The sequence below is a fragment of the Hermetia illucens genome, chromosome 2, assembly GCF_905115235.1.
Source record: "Hermetia illucens chromosome 2, iHerIll2.2.curated.20191125, whole genome shotgun sequence".
NCBI lineage: Eukaryota > Metazoa > Arthropoda > Insecta > Diptera > Stratiomyidae > Hermetia > Hermetia illucens.
The window spans coordinates 31,253,033-31,276,235 of record NC_051850.1 but is presented as its reverse complement, the minus strand read 5'-3'; the positions used below and the strand labels follow the sequence as shown (position 1 = coordinate 31,276,235).

General features: G+C 44.5%; 1 protein-coding gene across 3 annotated transcripts in view; it reads left to right on the top strand.

The window, feature by feature from the left end:
- The window catches only part of LOC119647798 (Ig-like and fibronectin type-III domain-containing protein 1), a 225,906-nt gene that overhangs the window by 181,118 nt on the left and 21,585 nt on the right, over positions 1-23,203 (top strand). For all 3 annotated transcript variants that reach the window (XM_038049008.1, XM_038049006.1, XM_038049007.1), the window contains exons 13-16: positions 17,381-17,519; positions 17,591-17,723; positions 18,618-18,810; positions 18,972-19,218. In XM_038049008.1, coding sequence (XP_037904936.1) covers positions 17,381-17,519; positions 17,591-17,723; positions 18,618-18,810; positions 18,972-19,218 — 712 coding nt within the window. The remainder of the gene's footprint in view (positions 1-17,380; positions 17,520-17,590; positions 17,724-18,617; positions 18,811-18,971; positions 19,219-23,203) is intronic.

Below are 23,203 nucleotides of genomic sequence, written 5' to 3'. Positions count from 1 at the left end.
CACCGTCCCGAGCCCGCAGTGTGTGCGACGCTATCACCAAACGCACCACGGTCCCTGCAGAGAACGCAACTCTCGCTTTCGTTGCAGTTCTTGGTTTTATGACCCACTTGGCCGCATCTCCGGCATGCTGTCCTCCTGCCCGGGACCTTGCAAGCTGCTGAGGTGTGTCCATGATCCAGACACCTGTAGCACTTGGTGGGGACTATCCGCATTCGTACCCTGCATACTACCCATCCGATATTGATTCTTCCGCTGCTAAGCATATTGCTCGAGGACTTCCACCGCATATTGCTCGAGGATTTCCTCCACGGTGAGCTTTTGGCCTCGAGCATTTACAGAGGTGATACCTATCCGGACATTGGTTACCTCTGAACATTCACGCTTTAGCGTCTCCTCTACTTCGACCTTTTCTGTGAGGCAGTCAAGATCCCAGATTTCTAGAGAGCACATGGGCTCTAGGCTGGAAACAAGAGCCTTCTCCCCCAATAGCCCCTTGACCGCTTCGCGGAACGTACTTTTGTTAGTCGTCTTTGGGCCCAGTTTGAGGAGAACTCCGCCACTTCTCGTTTTCCGTACGGAAGGCACCTCTGCTCCATTGTCTTCGGGTTTCATCCTGTAGCAGATCTCACTAAGAACTTCAGCAAATGTCTTGCCTTCCGTCCACTTAATGAGCAGAGCCGACGGTCTAGTCCTTCTTCGCTTACTGGTCTTTTCTGCTCCTGGCTTTTGGTTGGCAGCCTCCTCGTTTTTGGACAGACGTGTCTCTGGCGGCGGAGTCAGTTGTTTCTTTTTTTCCATTTTTTCCGTTTGACGCAAGCAGCGTTCTCAGCGGGGAGTGCAACTATTTCTGATCTTCAATCGTCATCTGCTGCCTTGCACGTTCGCCTATAGAAGGAGATGAGGTCCAGTAGTTCCCCCAGTTCCATCAGCCCGTTTTTGACGCCTTTGCTGACGTTCTTCTGGAGGAACGTTGCCGACCGCATACGCTTCACCACTGCTGCGCATTTCCTGATGAGCCTTTCCTCTTCGGCTCTAGCGAGGACGGTCGACTGCACTTCCACTCGGTTTGTATCCGAATCCATCTGCTCAGGACTAGCGATTCTGACTGAGCTTACTTCCGGAACAGGGGCACTGCATGGTATTGGAGTTGCCATCTCCGCACGGTCAGTCGCGCCAGTTGATGAGACTTCCTCTTTATTTGGGCGCCTCGGTGTCACATCGGATATGTTAGCCCTCGCTGCTCTTTCGCTGATCGCTGCGGTGAACAACGTATTTTTGTGCTCCGCCCAAACGCACTCAGCTCTTCCTCCTTCAATGTCGTTTCGTCGATTTTTTTTATAAGTTTATGTATATTTTCCATGAAAAAGTAACCAGCGGATCATGTGCAAGGGAGCGGCCCGCAATAAACAGGAACGGGTATACTCTCGGGGACGCAGCCCCTACCCCAGTTCCCTGAGACCTGATCTACACTTAGCTGATCCCGGAATTCACAGACGAATCAGCGCTCGCTCGTGGCAACGCGGTCTACTAACACCGGTTCAATGGACACTTCCCGAACAGGGTCCCGAAGGGACTGGCTCCTGATACACGTCACAACTACCACCTTGGCAGAGCTACGCTTACATCACCCCGTCGACGCCGACAGAGAGTTGTCGACGGCTCCGAAGACTCCCAGTGTGTCCCGACGTGTACCGGTCATTTGCGGTTCGCTCTTCACCGAGAAGTTATCTTGAGGCTACTACTGCAGAATTGATTTTCCCTTCGAATAATTTTGGTATTTTGGAATGACACAATCGTTAAACGTGGCTAGCCTATTGGAAATTTCTCAATTTTGTCGCCTAAGAGACATCCAAGTCGTCCTGTATACCATGTAGCTCTCTTTGTATCTGATTCCCCATTCGTCTTCCTCTCGAACTACTCCAAACATTTTTCTTTTTTTTCTTTTTTTCAAACGCGTCTAGCAACAGACGTTTGTCAGACAGACATCTGTTTATCTACAGCTGAAAAAGATTTTGTGTCAAACAGACATTTATCTGACGCAGCCATTTGTCTGATGTCTAGAACATGCATAGACATCAGTCTATCACTGGTCTGAGTCAGCCGGAAGCATTTTCTTACATCAAACAAAAGTTAATAATAGTATTTTCAATATGTTTACTTTACAAATACACTAGGCAATATTCTGTGGTGTCGTGTCGTTCTCAGTGAGCGTTAGCAAAATTGTCGTGTCGTGTCGGTCTCAGTGTTGCTAAGCTGTTTATTATCCGGATGAAGGTATGCGCTTGATAGGAGATGTGCCAACTTTAATTAGTGGTTTGTAATGACTTTTTCCACTCACAGTTGGGGCTTTTTTCTCAAGTGTGCACTGGACAATTTTTTTCTATCTGTAATGTTCTCATTGCCAATTTCAATGCTAGTTTGGGGAGGAGATTGTGACTAACATCTTCATTTTCGTGCTAAAATCCTTCACCTCCTGGAATTATTAAGGCTCTCTTAGGGGAAGCTATCTAACGAGCTTAATATCTCAATTGCTAATTTTATCGACTTATATGCCTCCTTTCATGGACTTTAATCAATTGCTGGGCAGAATCATTGGGAAGAATTGTTAGGGCAACTTTTCGCGTGTATGCTGCCTACTAGAAGGGCACCACGACCAAAAAATTTTACGGAAATCAGTTTCGTAGGCTAATCAGCCAATGTAAGGAATTTTTGATGCAATAGCTTCCTCAGACTTACGACGAATATACCTTGGAAAGGTCTTCTTCAACTAGTCTGTGTACATATCACGCTCTTTGCCCTCATGAGAGGTTCTTAGAGGTACGAAAGCCTCCAATCATTACAGGCAAACTCTGGGGAAAACAGCTCTCCCACCTTGAAGCTAGAAATGCCTCTGAGGCCCCCAAAGAATGGCTTACCCAGTGTCCGTAGCCTGATTCTAGCCCTCGCAGAGAAATTGCAGGAAGTGCATGAGGGTTTCCCCCCTTCTCCGCAGCTCCGGCAATGTGAATTGTAGGGTATGCCGAGCCTGGCGGCATGGTCCCCTATGGACCAGTGTCCCAGGCAGATCGCCGTAATCTTGAATGCATTTGTACGCGTTTGGCACAGGAGCTCTCTTGTTAGGCTTTGTTATAAACGTGCCAAATCCTCCTTGACTTGTCAGAGGTGGAAAGTCTTCGCCCTGTCGAAGGACTGCCAGGAGCAAAGCCCCGCCTGGCCAATCTGTCAGCCTGCTCATTCCCCTCTATGTTCCTCTGACCCGGCCCCCAGAAGAGGGAGACCTTGAGCGTGTTGCCGAGACTGTTCGGAGCGTTTCTGCACTGCCCCACCAGCCTGGAGGGTATTGTCGCTGAGTACAAGCCCTTGATGGCCACTTGGCAGTTGGTTAGAATGGCTATGGTACGCTTGGGGCTCGGAGCACGCTCTAATCCATCCAATGACTTCCAGTATCGCCAGTACTTCCGCTTGGAATACACTGGTGAAACCTAGAAGACCACATGACTCGGATACACTGTATCTATTCGAGAAAACCCTCGCACTGACCCCAGAGACCATCTTTGATCCATCGGTGAAGAATATTGTGTCATAGCCTTGCAAAACGCCGCCAGTCTTCCACTCTACCCTGGTAGAAAAGTCCACAGTATAGTTTCTCGTGCAGTTCAGCTTGCGTATGGCATAGTTCGTGAGGAATGTCCAAATTTTTCGAGATACGTCAAATTTATTAACCATGGATACTAACTGTGAAAACATATACATAACCATAACAAGAAGGATTCCTCTCATAATTAATAATTCCACTATTCAGTGTGTATGCTTTCAACCCCGATTTGATTAATCGTGTGAACATCCGCTAAGTCTCCTATCTTTCACTTTTTACCTGTGCTGTTCATTTCGTAACGCACCTCCAACGGATATCACCAGGAAGGAATGCTTGATACGGGGACCCAATTACCGGTGAACCATGATCGAGAGCCTCATAAATTCTGACAAGGTCCTGTGTAAAAGCACAGCTACATGCGAGTAGAGCTATATATGGAAGTGATAGAAACGAATGGATTAGCACTGGCTGTCACAGAATGGCATGTCACTATCATGAATTCCAGTTCCGGAAAAATCACCATACAGCCTTCATGCAATCAAGCCACTACCTTTTTGCTGGGATATGTAACGAAAATATTTCGCAGAAAGAGAGCACTCCAAATTGGCACTAATAGGATATCGACTAAGTGCATGGACATGGATGGCTCGGAGAATTTTCCTAGATACACGTCCAATACGGGAAAATTATGGCTTCTGTCTGTAGTCCCTGTCTCGTTATTGTATTTATTGGGCATATACCCGTGTACCGACACGGACATAGTCGAAACACTACAAGGCCAAAGGACACTCTTCCGATGTGCTGCAACTCAATTCCAGCATTTGGAGCCATAAAATTCCATCTGGTCTAGACAGCGACCGTAAAGTGAACACGGCGACCAAATGAAATGAGAGCGGAAGAATAGTTCATTTTCGAGGAACGCGATAATTAATTTAATTGGAAACGATTGCTGAATTATTGAAAAATTCGATTAGCCTGATGGCCGCCACGATGAGCGCCGAAGTGGTGAAACCAATTCCACCCGGAGTGCTTTCCCGTTGGTTTGACTGAATTAAATACAATAATTATGAGTTGATAGATACAGAAGCTGATTAAATTGATGGCGAGTGGCAATTCAGTTAATCCAGTCTGGACCACGAGTTTTGAACTGCAAACGGGAGTCTGTTGAAATAATAATGGAATGAATTTGGGACCCTAGAAGGGGAGGGGGAGAAAAGCTTGGGCTGTCGCTTCGTATACATGATTATGTGACTCTTCTAGATGCTTTTCTCACATTTTCTTTTAGTCGATATTGTGGTCACCTGAGGGTGGTGGCTTCCATAGCATTGACGTTTTGTGACTTGACTATAAGGACTCTTTGGTTACTGTATGGTATCACGGACACATTGGACTTAACTGTTTTCGGTTTGGGCTGATTCAATCGTTTCTTAGTAGCTTTTATTCTGAAATCAAAGGAACCTTTGCTGGTTGCTCACCCCTTTTTCCCTTAAGATTATTGGCGAATTCCTTGGGTTTTATTAGGGCACTCTGGCGATTTGGAGAGAAAATGAAAGTCTCCATTGCTTTTTTCATTAGAAGCAATTATGACTACTCTTTCGACCATGAATGATTCCCTTGAGGTTAGTTATACGAATTCCTAATTTATCCATCACGTTTATCGTATATTCTATTTAATTTAAAGGGGGGGGGGGGGGATGCGAGGATTATAAAGTTGACACTTTCAAGGGCCCATTCTAAGAAATTATCTATTCGAAAAAATGGTGATGCCACGGACTCAAAAACCTCCTCAAGGAGCAAGGATATGATTGGTTTATCACTTTAGCGGATGACCCTGCTATATACCACTGCCGCGTATCCTCACCTGAAAGCACCACAAAATTCGTAACATATGGATTGATATCCATTGGTAAAACGAATGGATCGGGGATTTTGGATGGATTCTAGTGCCACTAAACGCTGCCTCAAAATCCTTTCATTGTAGCAAAGTTGTATCTGAAGAAATTTCATCCTCAACCAATTCCTTCCTGACGAATTTTTCACATCAATATTTTGCTCATAATCGTCATCGGCATTTAGCAACGAAGATGGTTAAAAATATCGGCAATATTCAGTTCAAAGTTTTGTTTTGTCAACTTCTATAATGATCATACTTCATCAGTTTAAAGAGAAACTCATCGTTCGTAGGGTGTCACATTAGACCTACATATAACGGTAACTTCTGATACACGATCTCGACTTACCCACATCCTAAAACTCGTCTTGAAAGCCTCTCAAAGGGCCAGGATTATTCGCCCCCATTTACATAGATTAAATGACAGGATTGCATCTTAATCAGCCGAAACAGTTTTCCTATATCAGACGGGGCCCCAGATTCATATTTTTGAAGCAAAGCAGACTTGCGTCAATTCTGAAAATCGGGCATAAAGTTTATCGTTTAGGCTTACCCCACTTATTACCGGTTGCTTTATTATAGATCTATAGAGAGTAAGGAAATAGAGTATTTTTTTAAGGATTGCCGGGTCCTAAGTCCGCATCCAATTGATGTCGGACCAGACCAAATGGGGAGCAACCTTCACTCTCTTTTTTTTGGTCCGTAAAATTGCCTTTGCCTAATATTTTTGAAGTTTTGGTACTAAGCCCTAAATGAGGGGCCCGTAGACCGAAAAAGGAAGGAGTAAGTTGCTCCCCATCTGATCCGATCCGTCATCAAGTGGATGCAAAATTAGGACCCCGCAATCCTTCAAATAATATCTTCATCTCTGGCCAAACTTTGGCCTAAAGTATGGGTGGATTTACGGTCAATATAAATCGCAGTCACGTCGTGTTCTGCGAATTATATAAAGGAGCATTTAACATCTGCGAGCCGCTTAGGTCCTGCTCCCCCGAAGGCAGAGGTGAGGCAACGTCTGACAATTTGCCTCTCCCCTGGTAAGGAATAATAAAGCCGTGTTCGACAAAATAGATTTTCCTTAATATATGGAACTGCTATGCCTCGCAGATTACCAAATTGTCGTAACTAGCTTCACACTCATCCACTTAGTACACGTCCTTAATCCTGTCAAACTGAAGAAGAGCCTACTAACCCAGTGTTGCTCGTCAGATCCCAGCCTAGTTTTGTCTGTAGATGTAACAACCACCTGCGTATCCTCAATGATTCGATTATCTACGGAAAGCCCTTCGTTCCAAAGATGAAGCCGATTCTTCCTTTGACAATCAATTCGGTATCAGCTAAGTTAAGGCTTATAAAATGGACTGGACACTGCATATACACTGGACTTCACGAGGGCTATAGCTAAAAAGAAAACACTGGAAAATTGTCGTGCCTGTTGCAGTAAAAATAGGTTTGCTTGCACTCAGTATGTTAATTCCACCTGATAGTTTGCGTCAATTAGCAGAGAGTGGGTTATCGCATCTTTTACCGAGGTTCAATCGGCTATAGGTTTTCTTGTAGAGAAGTGATGGGCCTGGAATTGAGGAACGCTTCGAAGCATACATTTATATAAAATTGTCCAAGCTTGGCCGCCTTAACCTAAACCGCAATCTTCGATAAACCTCCTGGTGGCTTCCACACACAAGGATAAAATGCCAACTAGTAACATTTGACAAATAGCTAGGTCCCGCTGGAAATAGAAGTTCGGTTATAATTTTTAAAGTGCATAAATATGCAAAGAAAGGTGTAAACACTCAGGTTCTCGATGTACTCAATATCTGCAGCTCTCGTGGTCATGCACATGAAAATCGAAAAGAGAAAAGTACATGGTGCAATACAGAGGTTTCATTGAGTATAATATTCAACCCCCGAAGCCAGAAAGCTGAATTTGCCTGTGATACGCGATGCTGTAAGCGGTAACATCTTATACTTCTTTGGGGATAGTCGTCAGATCACACAGTGCTTTGCATTATATGGAGCACAAGATCGAGAGCCTGACTCAACTGCAACAACGATGGTAGGGTTTTCAGCGTTAATAATGTCTACGATTTCAAAAGTTATCGATGAGAGAGGTTACAGTCTTGGTATGTAGCCGTGCCTGATAAGCGGATAATAGTCGCCGTTATCAGAAGGACCGGTCATTCTCCTTGAGTTTAGCTTGGTCCAGCTCCGCTGGGGCAGTTATTGTCATCCCTGCATCGGAAGCTGGTTTCTGCGAAATCTGTCAAGCCCGGCTTGGCCATGATTAGGATAACCAGCGGAATTCAAGCCAATCCCAAATAATGCTTATTCGCTAGATAGATGAAAGCCTGCATTTTTTCACAGGGTTATCCATATAAAGTTTAAGTTCTGGAGAATGCTTTTACCGTCAGTAGAGCGGAACCGAACCATGGGAAGCATAGAATGTTCGGCAAAGCGAGTGCTAAAAACGCAATGCAATGTCAACTCTATGTTCATTTTCAACTTGGAAACGCTACCACTACCCTAGGAAAATGTGATCCACTAGTAGTTCAATTAACAAAATAAGGACGCCAGAGATTATCTATATTACCAAGATTAGTTGGAATTTTCTTTGCGCAATTAATCATCATCAGGGAGTGGCTGTTTGCAAGTTAGCGCCAATGTATTAAAGATACCCCGGGACTATTGCAGTACAGAATAGTTTGAAACCTGGTAGCCAAAAGTTAATGAGTTTACTCCAGAATTCTACGCACGACGTGTGTCCCAGGACCTCGTGGTCCATATACGGCCCCGTCCTTCCCCGTTAATGATGAGGGTTGGAGGAAAAGTGCAGCTCGAAACTATCCACGAAGCATATGTCTAATCCATGAGGTCCTGATTGAAATGAAATGGTTGCTGGAATATTAAACAAGAAGAAATGTTAAACTGGATCGTTCAAGCGGGGTTCATTGGCATTAAAGTGAGCAGCAATGACCCTTGCAACCTGGAGAGATCGTACTATAAAAACTTAGCCAAGGATGATGCAAACACATCGGGTCGTCGGTTAAAATACAGCTCGCAGGTTGCACCGGGGGGGGCGGGGGGAAGGGGTTGTTCGTGTTCAGCGATGTTCCCCAAATGTTTGCTTCGTGGAGCATATCGGCGCTTTCATACGACTTGCATTAATTAAACTATCGCGTGGTGACACTCAGTCCCTCTAGCTCCCATTTTAATATTATCCTGAGGGAGTCGAGTTACTCTATTGAAAATGCCTTATGAAGGTCGCTGTGTAACTAAAGGAGAAAGTCACGAGCGTGAACTCGTGTGGAATATGTCGACAATGACAGCACAAGAGCTGCGCATATCGATAAAGGTGCCCCTGCAGAAAGCGCCGGTCAAAAAAACACAGCATTTGAATGCTAAGGCCATAAAGTTCTAAATGCTAGTCTTACTTCTAATGACTGGTGGACGACCTGTTGGATTCTAATTTTCTTGGTGGCGAAGGTGGCCGTTTATAAGAAGAGATGCGCCATTATTACTCCTGAAACGTAAGTCTGTCTAAATCTCTATTCCGTCGAGTACAGTATCTCTGTTTTAAAACGAATCAGTACTGGCTTGTCCGTTTGAGTGCTAACAATAACCTTGACGAGATCAACCAGAATATTTAGTCCCCAAGCGCTATCTAGCAAAGCGTACCCTATATTTTCCTGCAGAGCCGAAGGGAGAGTTTACCTACTAATTCATGTCCATTGGAACAGCGGTTAAGAAACGCTCCCCATCAACATGATAGCAATCAGCCGAAACAAACTTTGAGTATTTGGTACTACCCCCGGTATGGACAGTGGCTAGAAAACTAACGAGTGTAATTTCGACACTATGCTAACAATAATGCGGCAGTCCAGAATGAAATTGGTGTTAAACTTGCACCCCAGAGTTTTCGCCTACCCATTGTGCTCTACTTATCGCATGGATAAGTGTTTCCGGGTTATACTAAACGGAGATAAACCATTGTACTACCTGCTTGTGTAAACAAGATCCATACCCTTATAATCTTCATCAGAAAAGAGCAAGGCATAGATGTCAATCTCCGGGAGAGTTGGTTTCGCAAAAAATGGGAGGCATCAACCAAGCACCTCTTAACAGTGACTAGAATAAAGCTTTTCCTGATTCAGATTTCGGAATGCCAACCGAGAATTCGTTGTATTTCGAAGGAATTGGAGCACCTGTAGTTAAGACGAAATTCCAGAGGAAATAATGTGCTTAATTCAGACACTCAACAAGGGGGTAATTGTCAGCCGCAGCTTCTCTTCTTGCCTTTGGAAGGTCAATAGCAGAATTTGCGGGTCTAGTTCTGGGTCAACATTTCTCTTGACTCCAGTTTAGTCGAAAGGTTCTCTGGCTATTCTAGCTTCGGCCGATCTTTGGGTTGGTTCTTATCGACTTGAATATTCAGGTCAATTTTAACTAGCCAGCTGTTGTCAGCAGGTATCGAAGACACCCTTCTCTCAACTTTTCCACGATAGGTTCAACCCCAATGATCATAGCATGTTATGCTGGTGATCTGGTTCATCTTCTTCAGCCCCATTATTTGGAGGGGATGTTCGCTGTCTTTGGTGGCTGATCACAACTCAGAATCACCGAAAACGATTGGGTGAATGACTGCTATGAATTCTTGAAGTTGGAGACTGCTAGAATGACCAGCCAGCTTGACTACATATGTTCAACCAAGATATCACTAAACCTAAAGAAAATTAGTCACAATTGACGGTGCAGGTCCGCCACTACCTAAATGCAGCTCTACTTAAGTGTCGACATATGTTAGCAACGCTCGGTAATGTGGGGAATCCTTTACGAACTTTCTGTCCCTCTCATGTCATTTACAATATTTGTTTGTCCTTAATTCAGTAAAATGGGACCGCATCAGAATTTTAGATACTAAAAGAGGAACATACCGAGAAGTTAGGAAATGAACACAAAGCTGAATACTGCGAAGTAAAAAAATGGCTAGAAAGGGTATGTAGAGCCTAAAGGTCGTGACCCATGCGCCGTAATCGAAAGGGAAGATGCACAATGGATTATTTGCGCATTTAATGTCTCTCCTTCCTCAGTTATTAACGAGAGACAGCCTCTCGAGCCCTTTTTAGTTTAAGTTTTAAGTTCAATAGCACGCTCCGGACAATGTGTCATTGTTCTCCGAGAGACTGATCCATACTTTAAGCTCGATGGGTTTAAAATATGTCGAATAGATGGGAACGACCGGTGCTTATCAATACGTTTTTTCTAGGGCTGATCCATTCGACTATGCGGGGAAATTTTGGTCTCATGAGTGGGCATGGATGCATATCCTTAACTGGAGTGCTGCTGACTACTTATGTGACTTTCGGCAGTCAAGCGCGGAAGTCAGTTGGCCGAGGAGGTGAAATGCTGTCTGGAATCGGTTTCGAGATTGCTATCGGACATCGATCTCTGGAAGTTAATTCGCAGTGGCACATAACTAAAAAGCACATTGTTTGCCGACTTTTACCGCGATGTATCCAAGTGGCGTCTAGGCTTCAATAACCGTCTGGTCAAGCATGTTTGCTAGGGTCCTTGTGAATTTCCCTATCCTTACATTCAGTAGTCGACCGCGACCTAAAAACGGGACAAATTGTACCAACTGGTCCTCCAGTTTGGGGGTTGGGTAGGGCTATAGGGCTGCCAGCCCTACCCAACCCCTAACCTGGCGGAAAATCAACGTTACGAAGCCACAGGCTCGGACAGGATGGATTCTACAACGTCGAGCCCGGCAATGAGAACGGAATAACAATTTGCGCATTATCTCATGGAACGCGCGCTCCTTGTACAGAGATGGAGCTGCCACGCAGCTAGCCGGTACCTTGTGTAGCAGCGTTGCAGGAAATGCGTTGTGGCCAGGAACCCATTTCCTGGAGAGGAGCCATTAAACCATATATTATCGCGGCCATCTAGTAAACCATATGCTCAGAGTAGGTTTCTGACTAGGTTGACCCTGACCAATGTGTGAGGCCAGATGAAAGCAGCAGAATCACTCTCACGACCATTCAACATCAACAACGGTCTACGACAAGGGGATGCCCTATCAAGCGTCCGCTTTAACCTGACTCTGGAGAAAGTGATCCGTGATGCTGGGGTAAATGCAAGAGGCACGATCCTCTTTAAGTCCATCCAGCTACTGGCCAATGCTGACGATACCGACATCATGGGAAGGACAACCTGAGAGGTACCAACTGCCTTCATCAAGATCGAGCAGGCGACACGAGATCTTGGGCTGCACATCAATGCAGGCAAGACAAAATATATGGTGGCAAAGTCAGCACCAAAAACCAAATAACTAACAATATCAAACCGCACAGGTTACCGGAAAGAATAAGAATAGGAGACTACAACTTTGAGACCCTCGATGATTTCTCCTATCTAGGGTCGAAAATCACAACCGATAACAACTACGATGATGAAATCCCGCGCATGGTTTTTGGCAGCAAACAGAGCCTATTTCAGCTTACAAAAACTGTTTCGCTCGAAACGTCTCACCATAGGGTCAAAGCTCTTACTGTATAAGACTATGATCTTGCCAGTCCTCATGTATTCCTCGGAAACTTGGGTTCTTAGCAAGAGAATTTGCGAACTCTTGGTCACATTCGAGAGAAGAATCCTCCGAACAATTTTTGGCCCCTTACATGAAGATGGACGATTCCGTAGCCTACATAACGACGAAATCTATGAACGATACCATGACCGTCCGGTTGTGGGTAAAATCCGGCTCAATAGGTTACGGTGGGCGGGTCACTTAATCCGTATGGATGAGGATGATCCAGCCCGGAAAGTCTATAAGGGCAATATCTATGGTAGAAAAAGAAGACGAGGCAGACCCTACCTGAGATGGAGCGATGGCGTCGGTTAGGACATCAGACAGCTTTAAGGGCTATCGAATTGTTGGACCTCGGCGCAAAACCGGGATGTCTGAAGTTCCTTATTACCGGCTGCTGCGTCGTTGGTGATGATGATGAATCAAACAAGATCCTTATCCTCAAAATTTTTATCGGAAGAGGGCAGTGCATAAATGAAAACCGGCAGAGAGAACAAGTTGGTTTCAGAAAAGGAAGGATATGCGTTGTTTATCAGTACGTTCGACTTGCCCAATTCTAAAGGATTTCGACCGTCTGTAGTAGCGTAGAGATTCTAGAGAAAGTGTTGTTCCTAATTTAAGCACTCAGCATGGACTCAATTGTAAGCTTTGCTTCTCCTTCTTTTGCTCTTGGCCCTCTCAATTGCAAGGTAGTTAAGACGAAATTCCAGAGGAAATAATGTGCTTAATTCAGACACTCAACAAGGGGGTAATTGTCAGCCGCAGCTTCTCTTCTTGCCTTTGGAAGGTCAATAGCAGAATTTGCGGGTCTAGTTCTGGGTCAACATTTCTCTTGACTCCAGTTTAGTCGAAAGGTTCTCGGGCTATTCTAGCTTCGGCCGATCTTTGGGTTGGTTCTTATCGACTTGAATATTCAGGTCAATTTTAACTAGCCAGCTGTTGTCAGCAGGTATCGAAGACACCCTTCTCTCAACTTTTCCACGATAGGTTCAACCCCAATGATCATAGCATGTTATGCTGGTGATCTGGTTCATCTTCTTCAGCCCCATTATTTGGAGGGGATGTTCGCTGTCTTTGGTGGCTGATCACAACTCAGAATCACCGAAAACGATTGGGTGAATGACTGCTATGAATTCTTGAAGTTGGAGACTGCTAGAATGACCAGCCAGCTTGACTACATATGTTCAACCAAGATATCACTAAACCTAAAGAAAATTAGTCACAATTGACGGTGCAGGTCCGCCACTACCTAAATGCAGCTCTACTTAAGTGTCGACATATGTTAGCAACGCTCGGTAATGTGGGGAATCCTTTACGAACTTTCTGTCCCTCTCATGTCATTTACAATATTTGTTTGTCCTTAATTCAGTAAAATGGGACCGCATCAGAATTTTAGATACTAAAAGAGGAACATACCGAGAAGTTAGGAAATGAACACAAAGCTGAATACTGCGAAGTAAAAAAATGGCTAGAAAGGGTATGTAGAGCCTAAAGGTCGTGACCCATGCGCCGTAATCGAAAGGGAAGATGCACAATGGATTATTTGCGCATTTAATGTCTCTCCTTCCTCAGTTATTAACGAGAGACAGCCTCTCGAGCCCTTTTTAGTTTAAGTTTTAAGTTCAATAGCACGCTCCGGACAATGTGTCATTGTTCTCCGAGAGACTGATCCATACTTTAAGCTCGATGGGTTTAAAATATGTCGAATAGATGGGAACGACCGGTGCTTATCAATACGTTTTTTCTAGGGCTGATCCATTCGACTATGCGGGGAAATTTTGGTCTCATGAGTGGGCATGGATGCATATCCTTAACTGGAGTGCTGCTGACTACTTATGTGACTTTCGGCAGTCAAGCGCGGAAGTCAGTTGGCCGAGGAGGTGAAATGCTGTCTGGAATCGGTTTCGAGATTGCTATCGGACATCGATCTCTGGAAGTTAATTCGCAGTGGCACATAACTAAAAAGCACATTGTTTGCCGACTTTTACCGCGATGTATCCAAGTGGCGTCTAGGCTTCAATAACCGTCTGGTCAAGCATGTTTGCTAGGGTCCTTGTGAATTTCCCTATCCTTACATTCAGTAGTCGACCGCGACCTAAAAACGGGACAAATTGTACCAACTGGTCCTCCAGTTTGGGGGTTGGGTAGGGCTATAGGGCTGCCAGCCCTACCCAACCCCTAACCTGGCGGAAAATCAACGTTACGAAGCCACAGGCTCGGACAGGATGGATTCTACAACGTCGAGCCCGGCAATGAGAACGGAATAACAATTTGCGCATTATCTCATGGAACGCGCGCTCCTTGTACAGAGATGGAGCTGCCACGCAGCTAGCCGGTACCTTGTGTAGCAGCGTTGCAGGAAATGCGTTGTGGCCAGGAACCCATTTCCTGGAGAGGAGCCATTAAACCATATATTATCGCGGCCATCTAGTAAACCATATGCTCAGAGTAGGTTTCTGACTAGGTTGACCCTGACCAATGTGTGAGGCCAGATGAAAGCAGCAGAATCACTCTCACGACCATTCAACATCAACAACGGTCTACGACAAGGGGATGCCCTATCAAGCGTCCGCTTTAACCTGACTCTGGAGAAAGTGATCCGTGATGCTGGGGTAAATGCAAGAGGCACGATCCTCTTTAAGTCCATCCAGCTACTGGCCAATGCTGACGATACCGACATCATGGGAAGGACAACCTGAGAGGTACCAACTGCCTTCATCAAGATCGAGCAGGCGACACGAGATCTTGGGCTGCACATCAATGCAGGCAAGACAAAATATATGGTGGCAAAGTCAGCACCAAAAACCAAATAACTAACAATATCAAACCGCACAGGTTACCGGAAAGAATAAGAATAGGAGACTACAACTTTGAGACCCTCGATGATTTCTCCTATCTAGGGTCGAAAATCACAACCGATAACAACTACGATGATGAAATCCCGCGCATGGTTTTTGGCAGCAAACAGAGCCTATTTCAGCTTACAAAAACTGTTTCGCTCGAAACGTCTCACCATAGGGTCAAAGCTCTTACTGTATAAGACTATGATCTTGCCAGTCCTCATGTATTCCTCGGAAACTTGGGTTCTTAGCAAGAGAATTTGCGAACTCTTGGTCACATTCGAGAGAAGAATCCTCCGAACAATTTTTGGCCCCTTACATGAAGATGGACGATTCCGTAGCCTACATAACGACGAAATCTATGAACGATACCATGACCGTCCGGTTGTGGGTAAAATCCGGCTCAATAGGTTACGGTGGGCGGGTCACTTAATCCGTATGGATGAGGATGATCCAGCCCGGAAAGTCTATAAGGGCAATATCTATGGTAGAAAAAGAAGACGAGGCAGACCCTACCTGAGATGGAGCGATGGCGTCGGTTAGGACATCAGACAGCTTTAAGGGCTATCGAATTGTTGGACCTCGGCGCAAAACCGGGATGTCTGAAGTTCCTTATTACCGGCTGCTGCGTCGTTGGTGATGATGATGAATCAAACAAGATCCTTATCCTCAAAATTTTTATCGGAAGAGGGCAGTGCATAAATGAAAACCGGCAGAGAGAACAAGTTGGTTTCAGAAAAGGAAGGATATGCGTTGTTTATCAGTACGTTCGACTTGCCCAATTCTAAAGGATTTCGACCGTCTGTAGTAGCGTAGAGATTCTAGAGAAAGTGTTGTTCCTAATTTAAGCACTCAGCATGGACTCAATTGTAAGCTTTGCTTCTCCTTCTTTTGCTCTTGGCCCTCTCAATTGCAAGGTTGGCTGGTCTATATCATTTTGTCCACTTTTTTAAATCAGGTTAAACAGAGAAGACGAGAGAGAACTTTTCCTCGATGAGTTGAAGGTGGGTTCAACATTCGTGACCATGGCGTTATGCTCTTGATCCAACCTGATACCTCCGCCACCATTACCGCGATGCGACGTTCGCTGTCTTTGGTGGCTGGCAACAACTCGGGATGATAAAGAGTGAGAGGATGAATAACTGGAATGATCCTTGACGTCAGAAGGACCATCCGTATTGACAATAGCCAACCAGGAAAGCAAAGATATCACAAAACCTATAAAAATTAAAGACAGTTGACGGAGCAAGTCCGCTACCATCTAAGCGCAGCTTTACTTAAGTGTCGACATACGCTCCCCGGGGGGGTTGGGAATATGAGGGATTCTCTTAACCTTTTAGTCCCTTTTACGTCGTTAAAAGTTTTCTTCTAGAAAACGAATTGGAAGCTACAGTTAGAAAAGAAATAAAAGTTCATGGCTCGTATCATATATGACACAGCCTTTCAACTTCACTTTCAGTGAGTTCAACTGCACGCTTTGATGATATACTGTCCTCTGGCAGGATGATCCATATTTTGAGCTCGTTAGGATTACATTAGAATGAATCGGAAAGACTGCTGCTCATCGATAAGTTTTCTTTTCAAGGATCGAAACATATGTATTATAGATCCACTCGTATATGCAGGGGAGCTTTGCCCTAATGAGTGGGCATGGCCTATATGCCCCTCACTGCTGCTGGGTAGTTATGTGAATTTCGGCAGTCCAGCGCGGAAGTCAGTTGGCGGAGGGATCTCGGGCAGAGGATTCGCAGCGGCACATAACTAGAAGGCACACCGTTCACCACTTTGGGTCGGGACGTATCCAGGTGGTGTCTAGATTTCAGTAACCGCCTCGTGAAGTATAGTTGCTGGAGACTTTGTGAAGGATCTCGAAACCAAGGATAATGTGAACCCTATTCCCCTATCCTCATATTCAGTAGTCGACAGCGGCAAATTTTGGTTTTACGACGTCCATTGTAGCGTCGATTACAATGGATGCCGGCTGTGGAAAGCTACTTCGTCTAGGTTCACTATTTTTGGAGGGCAGTGATCGACGGTATTTAAATTGCGAACGAGAGTGTCAGAAGATTCCGTAAAAATTGCGCTGACCTCAGTTGTATTAACTCCATTTTGTGCATCGTCAAAATCAGCGCTTCGTTAGGTGGGATGGTGTACAGACTTTTGCAGGAGGTAGCACTCTGCAAGATTAGAATTAGAATTTCCTAATTAGGTGCTATCGATAGGATTATGTTTGGGTAGAATTCAATTCAATTAAAGTCTGGTGATGCAGAAGGATTCCATGTATCACTATTAATAGTATATGTTCGTGGAAATTGGTCTCATTCATTGAAATTATCTAATTATCTGCAAATGTAAGCTTCAAAACAAAGGACAATGCACCAACTCGAGCTCACATGCTTCTGTTCTGTTCCCTGTAGGTTATCAGGAGTGAAATGTGATTAATTTCAAAGTACAATACTATTCAATTTCAGGAATTGAACACAACTGAGACTGAAATCGAACTGAACAATTTGGAGCCTTTGTCACTTTATAGAATTCTGGTTGTAGCCCGTGGAAAACATGGCTCATCACTTCCATCCTCAGTTCTTTTGATCAACACAACCAACCAAGGTGGGATTAATTACAATTCAGGTCATATTCTTTACGGAAAATCAATTTTAATGGCTTGCGTTATTTTACAGATTCATCAATGGCAATGTACGGAGCCCCATCCCAACCCCACTCGCTGACGGTGACAGCACATAGCGCCACATGGGTGACAATCGCATGGCAACCTCCTGAATTCTCGCATCCTCATGAATCCATAACATATAAGTAAGTACACAAGTTGCAGGTAAAAATTCATTCAACTCACCCTTGACAAACTCCCTGGAATATAATACGTATTCAGAGTCCTGATTTTGTTAAAAGCTCTTCCCGACAACTTCCCTATTGCAATATCATCGCATTCTTTCACATATCCCATATATCATTTTCTGGTACAGCATTTTCTGCATCAAGCACAGGATTGCTTTCCTGAACAAATATTCGGGATGAAACAAGGAAAAATGGGGTTCATAACGGTTGAGCTCCTGTGCCATTTATAGACAGACATACGGCTATGTGGACGTTAACACGACTCACAGCCATTGCTCTTCATCTCGTCCTTCTTCTATTAGTTTTCATGAAATTATTACAATGAAAATGTTATTTTTCTATATGAATACATATAAGTACGGAGCTTTGGTCCTAGCAGAGGATCAACAGACAAAAGACGGAGAACGTTATAAAATGACTCCATATCTAGGAAGAAAGTAGAGGAAAGATGGAGCCAATTTCACTTGATAACGATGATAGAGATGATGATGCTTACGGAAGCTGACACCAGAGCTTGTTTTTTGAAGCTACATCTGCATCCTTGAATAATCCGGAGTCCCTGGGTATGCTCATTAGTAGCAACATGCATTCATGGGGCGAAAAGCAATCTCTGATGTTTCTCGATTGGAAATTAATGATGCCATAAATCTTCTTACTATGAAAGGATCGATTACAATAAATTTTAGATATTTTAAACAGATACTCGCTAGGGGATGGTCAGTAAGATGGAGAGATGAGTCAATTTGGCTATTTCGGTTCACTTCCACCTGAGAGAATCTCCTTTGGTTCCTTTTCACAAAATTTAGTTAAATCCCTATCTATTTACTTCACTAAAATATCTAAAATTGACAGGGTCTACCACAAGGCCACCTCAGCCGAAAAGTACCAGATAATCGAGACTCGTTTGCAATGGACGCGACTGAATAATCTGAAACCGAATTCCCAACACGTCATCTACGTTGAAGCCATCGGAGCAAAGGGTATGAGCCTGCCTTCCGAGACACTTGTTGCCTGGACAGATCCTGCTCTACCGGCGTTTGTTGATGTAAGTATCATTCACCCCGAACAGACAATATCGCTATACTCCATTTGCGATTGTAAACCTTCCAATTTGAATGTGCATTGTCGAAATAATCACGATATTATGACACCCCCTGACTGATAGGATTTCCCGCACAATATGACATTCTATGATATTTATTGCAGCCTCCGACGATACATCCGGCCGACATAGTTGCCGAGGGTGGCTCTATGACAATCCTCTGTTTGGCACTCGGTAATCCCGCTCCAACTATCTCCCTGTATGTGGGAGGACACTTAGTTCGACAGGATACATCCAGGCATATGGTTACTGTGATACATAATGTTACTGCCGACATGGAACATGTATCGTGTTACGCTGATAACGGATATGGAATACCGATGCAAGCCTCGAAAAAAGTTAACATCAGTCGTAAGTATTTGGAGAGGAAAAATTGTTTTGTGGATGCTTTCGATATTGATTATGAATGTGCCGAGTGAGTGTGGCGTGTGTTGATATGGATTTGCTTTTGTTCTTTGGTGAAATATGCAGAATGGATGCTGGGATCAGAATATTGAGGGGCTTTGAAACGGGGTGACACTTTGAACCTAAAGTGGTGTTTCATTTCAGCGTGATATGCTGTATGGGCTATAATACAGGAACTAGTCATATTCATGTTTTTACACACCATGAGTTTATTTGCAGCATCCCCTGGCAGGGAGAAGCAAAGCTTAGGAGAAATCAAAAGAGGACTTTTACATCACCGTTCCTTACAAACTTAGTAAGGGTAAACAGTTTGGCTGTACTAGCACTAGGAATAAGAATAAAGGGGTCCACAAAATTCAAAAGAGGAGTTCTTTATAGTTTGAGAGTCAATACCTTACAGCAGGCCCTTTGACTGGCATTTCTTAACTAAGTGGATAATCATCATCATCAACGATGCAACAACCGGTATCCGGAATAGGCCTGCCTTAATAAAGAGCTCCAGACATCCCAGTTTTGCGCCGAGGTCTACCAAATCGATATCCCTAAAAGCTGTCTGGCATCCTGAATTACGCCATTGATCCATCTCAGGCAGGGTCTGCCTCGTCTTGTTTTTCTACCATAGATATTGCCCGGGATGGATCATCCTCATCCATATGGATTAAGTGACTCGCTCACCGAGACCTGTTGAACTGGATTTTATTCTAACTAGACGGTCTTTGTATCGTTCATAGATTTTATCGTTATGTAGGCTACGGAATCGTCCATCATCATGTAGGGGGCCAAAAATTCTTCTTTCGAACGCGGCTACGAGTGCGCAGTTTTTTTTGCTAAGAACCGAAGTTTCCGAGGAATTCAGAAGGACTGGCAAGATCATTGTCTTGCACAGTAAGAGCTCTGACCCTCTGGTGAGGCGTTTTACGCGAAACAGTTTTTTTAAGTTGAAATAGGCTCTGTTGGCAGCCAACAACCGTGCGCGTATTTCATCGTCATGGCTATTACCAGTTCTGATTTTCGACCCCAGATAGGAGAAATTTTCATTGGTCTCAAAGTTGTAGTCTCCTATCTTTATTGTTTTCGTTTGACCAGTGCGATTCGATGTTGTGGCCACCATATACTTAGTCTTGCCTTTATTAATGTGCAGCCAGAGATCTTGCCCCGCCTGCTCGGTTTTAATGAAGGTACCCTGTTCATTTCGGGTTGTTTTTCGTCAGCATTGGCGAGTAGTTAGATGGACTTGAGGATGATGGTACCTCTTGCATTGACATCTAATATTTTATCTGATCTTCTTCCTGGTTTCGTCCCCTCCCCCCCAAATGTTTACGCTCTTACCCTGTCTGGTTCACCACTGAAGTCCACAAAAAACTGCGTGAAAAGGAAGAAGTTCTTGTCTTCTAGAACCTATGTTGACTTATTCTTTTTGTTTCAAACCTCTGTGTTCCTCGGTCAAATCCTTAATAATCCAGAAACGAATATTTGGCCAGTGTTGAAGACTCACTAAAGCGCGGAAACCTCAAACCTTCCCACATTCGCAACTCTCGGTGTCCTACCTATCCCCCCAACTATCTTGTGATTTACTCTACTGCTAGTTTTCCTCAGTCTATGCTCCCTCTCCATCCTCCGAATTCTTTCCGCTAATGAATGGAGCCTGTCCCGCTTCGTCTACCATTCCCTTCTTATCTCTTTCCTGTTCGAGTACCTCATTGATGCCAATGTCGGCCCTGGCTACGATAGTCTTCCAAACCTCGTTTTGCTCAAAACTGGTAAGTCCATCTCCCTTCTCCTATCTCTTATTTTCAACAAAAGCCTCGAAGAAAATCCTTTTCCTGGCTTGTGGAAATAGGCACTCATCATCCCCATATATAAGGGCATCGATCGTACGCTTGCCGAGAATTACCGTCCCATTTCCCTCCTCTCCTCCTGTTCCACAATTTTGGAAAGTATATCAGCGACTGGTTGTCGGCCCACTTTGGCGACCACATAGTGAAAAAGCAACACGACTTTGTTGAGGGTAGGTCCACTGCCGATCCAACCGATCCGGCCACGTCTCTTTTGACGGCTGCACTTTCCGCTCTTTCACCCCCTCCTCTGGCGTCCCACAGGGTTCTATTCTGGGCTCTTTGTTATTTTTATTTTTCATCAACGGCGATATTAGACGAAAACGCAACCTCATTCCAATTTAGCCACGTGGCTTATCAGTTTAATTTAAGCGCATACCATTCATCACTACATATATGGTTGCCGTTGTCCCCTAAATAGGATAAAATGTCTCCATCACACCTACACGTCAACGCGTCCAGTTTGCTGATATGTGCTCGGGTCCCTACAGACCTTGCCGAGAAGTTTGTATCCCTCCTTGTTTGTTCTACGCCAATTGTATTATTTTGTTTTCCCGCAACAGAAAGTATCCCTTTCTGCACAGGATTGTGACATGTGATGAAATGTGAGTATTTTGCGGAAATATTGGGAGTTCAACATAATGGCTAGATCCCGATGAGGCTCCAAAACACATCCCAAAACCAAGCCTCCACACGACGAAGGCAATGCTGACTGTTTGGTGGTCTTCAGCTGAAATGGTCCACTATTCTTTTCCTCCAACGTGGTGAAACCATTAATGCCCAGAAGCGCTGTGCCCAAGTCGATGAAATGCGTGGGAAATTGCATACTCCATGGCCAAGATTTCTCAACACGGATAGCGTGATGCTGCTTCAGGGCAACGCACGATGTCACATATCACAGAATAATGGCCGAAATATCAATCGACTTGTAGAAAGATATTTTGCTTCATCCACCGTCTTCACTCTACCTCTCGCCCACGACAACTACTTTTTAACAATCTGGATCACTTTTTGACAGAAAAACAAATCAAGTAAGCACCATCAAAGTTGCCTCCAAGGAAATTCTTCACACTCGATAATTGGTTCTCATCGTCATCAACGGCGCAACAACCGGTATCCGGTCTAGGCCTGCCTTAATGAGGAATTCCAGACATCCCGGTTTTGCGCTGAGGTCCACCAATTCGATATCCCTAAAAGCTGTCTGGCGTCCTGACCAACGCCATCGTTCCATCTCAGACAGGATCTGCTTCGTCTTCTTTTTTCATCATAGATATTGCCTTTATAGATTTTTCGGGCTGGATCATTTTCAGCCCGCTCTCCGTAACCCGTTGAGCCGGATTTTATCCACAAACTGACGGATATGGTATGGCTCGTAGATTTCGTTGTTATGTAGGCTACGGAATCGTCCATCCTCATGTAGGGGTCCAAACATTCTTCGGAGGATTCTTCTCTCAAATGCAGCCAAGATTTAGCAATTTTTCTTGCTAAGAACCTAAAACTTCGAGGAATACGTGAGGACTGGCAAGATCATTGTCTGTACAGTAAGAGCTTTGACCCTATGGTAAGACGTTTCGAGTGGAACAGTTTTTGTAAACTGAAATAGGCTCTATTGGCTGACAACAACCGTGCGCGGATTTCATCATCGTAGCTGTTATCGGTTATGATTTTCGACCCGAGATAGGAGAAATTATCAACGGTCTGAAAGTTGTGGTCTCCTATCTTTTTTCTTCCCGTTTGACCAATGCGGTGCGATGTTGTTGGATGATTGGCTTCCGGTGCTGACGTTGCCTCCATTGATGTGCAGCCCAAGATCTCGCGCCGCCTGCTCGATTTGGATGAAGGCAGTTTGTACGGCTTGGGTCGTTCTTCCCATGATATCGATGTCGTCAGCATAGACCAGTAATTGGATGGACTTAAAGAAGATCGTACCTCTTGCTTTTACCTCAGCATCACGGATCAATTTGTTGATGGCCAAGTTAAAGAGGACGCATGATAAGGAATCCTCTTGTCGTAGACCGTTGTTGATGTTAAATGATCTTGAGAGTGATCCTGCTATATTTATCTGGCCTCGCACATTGGTCAGGGTCAGCCTAGTT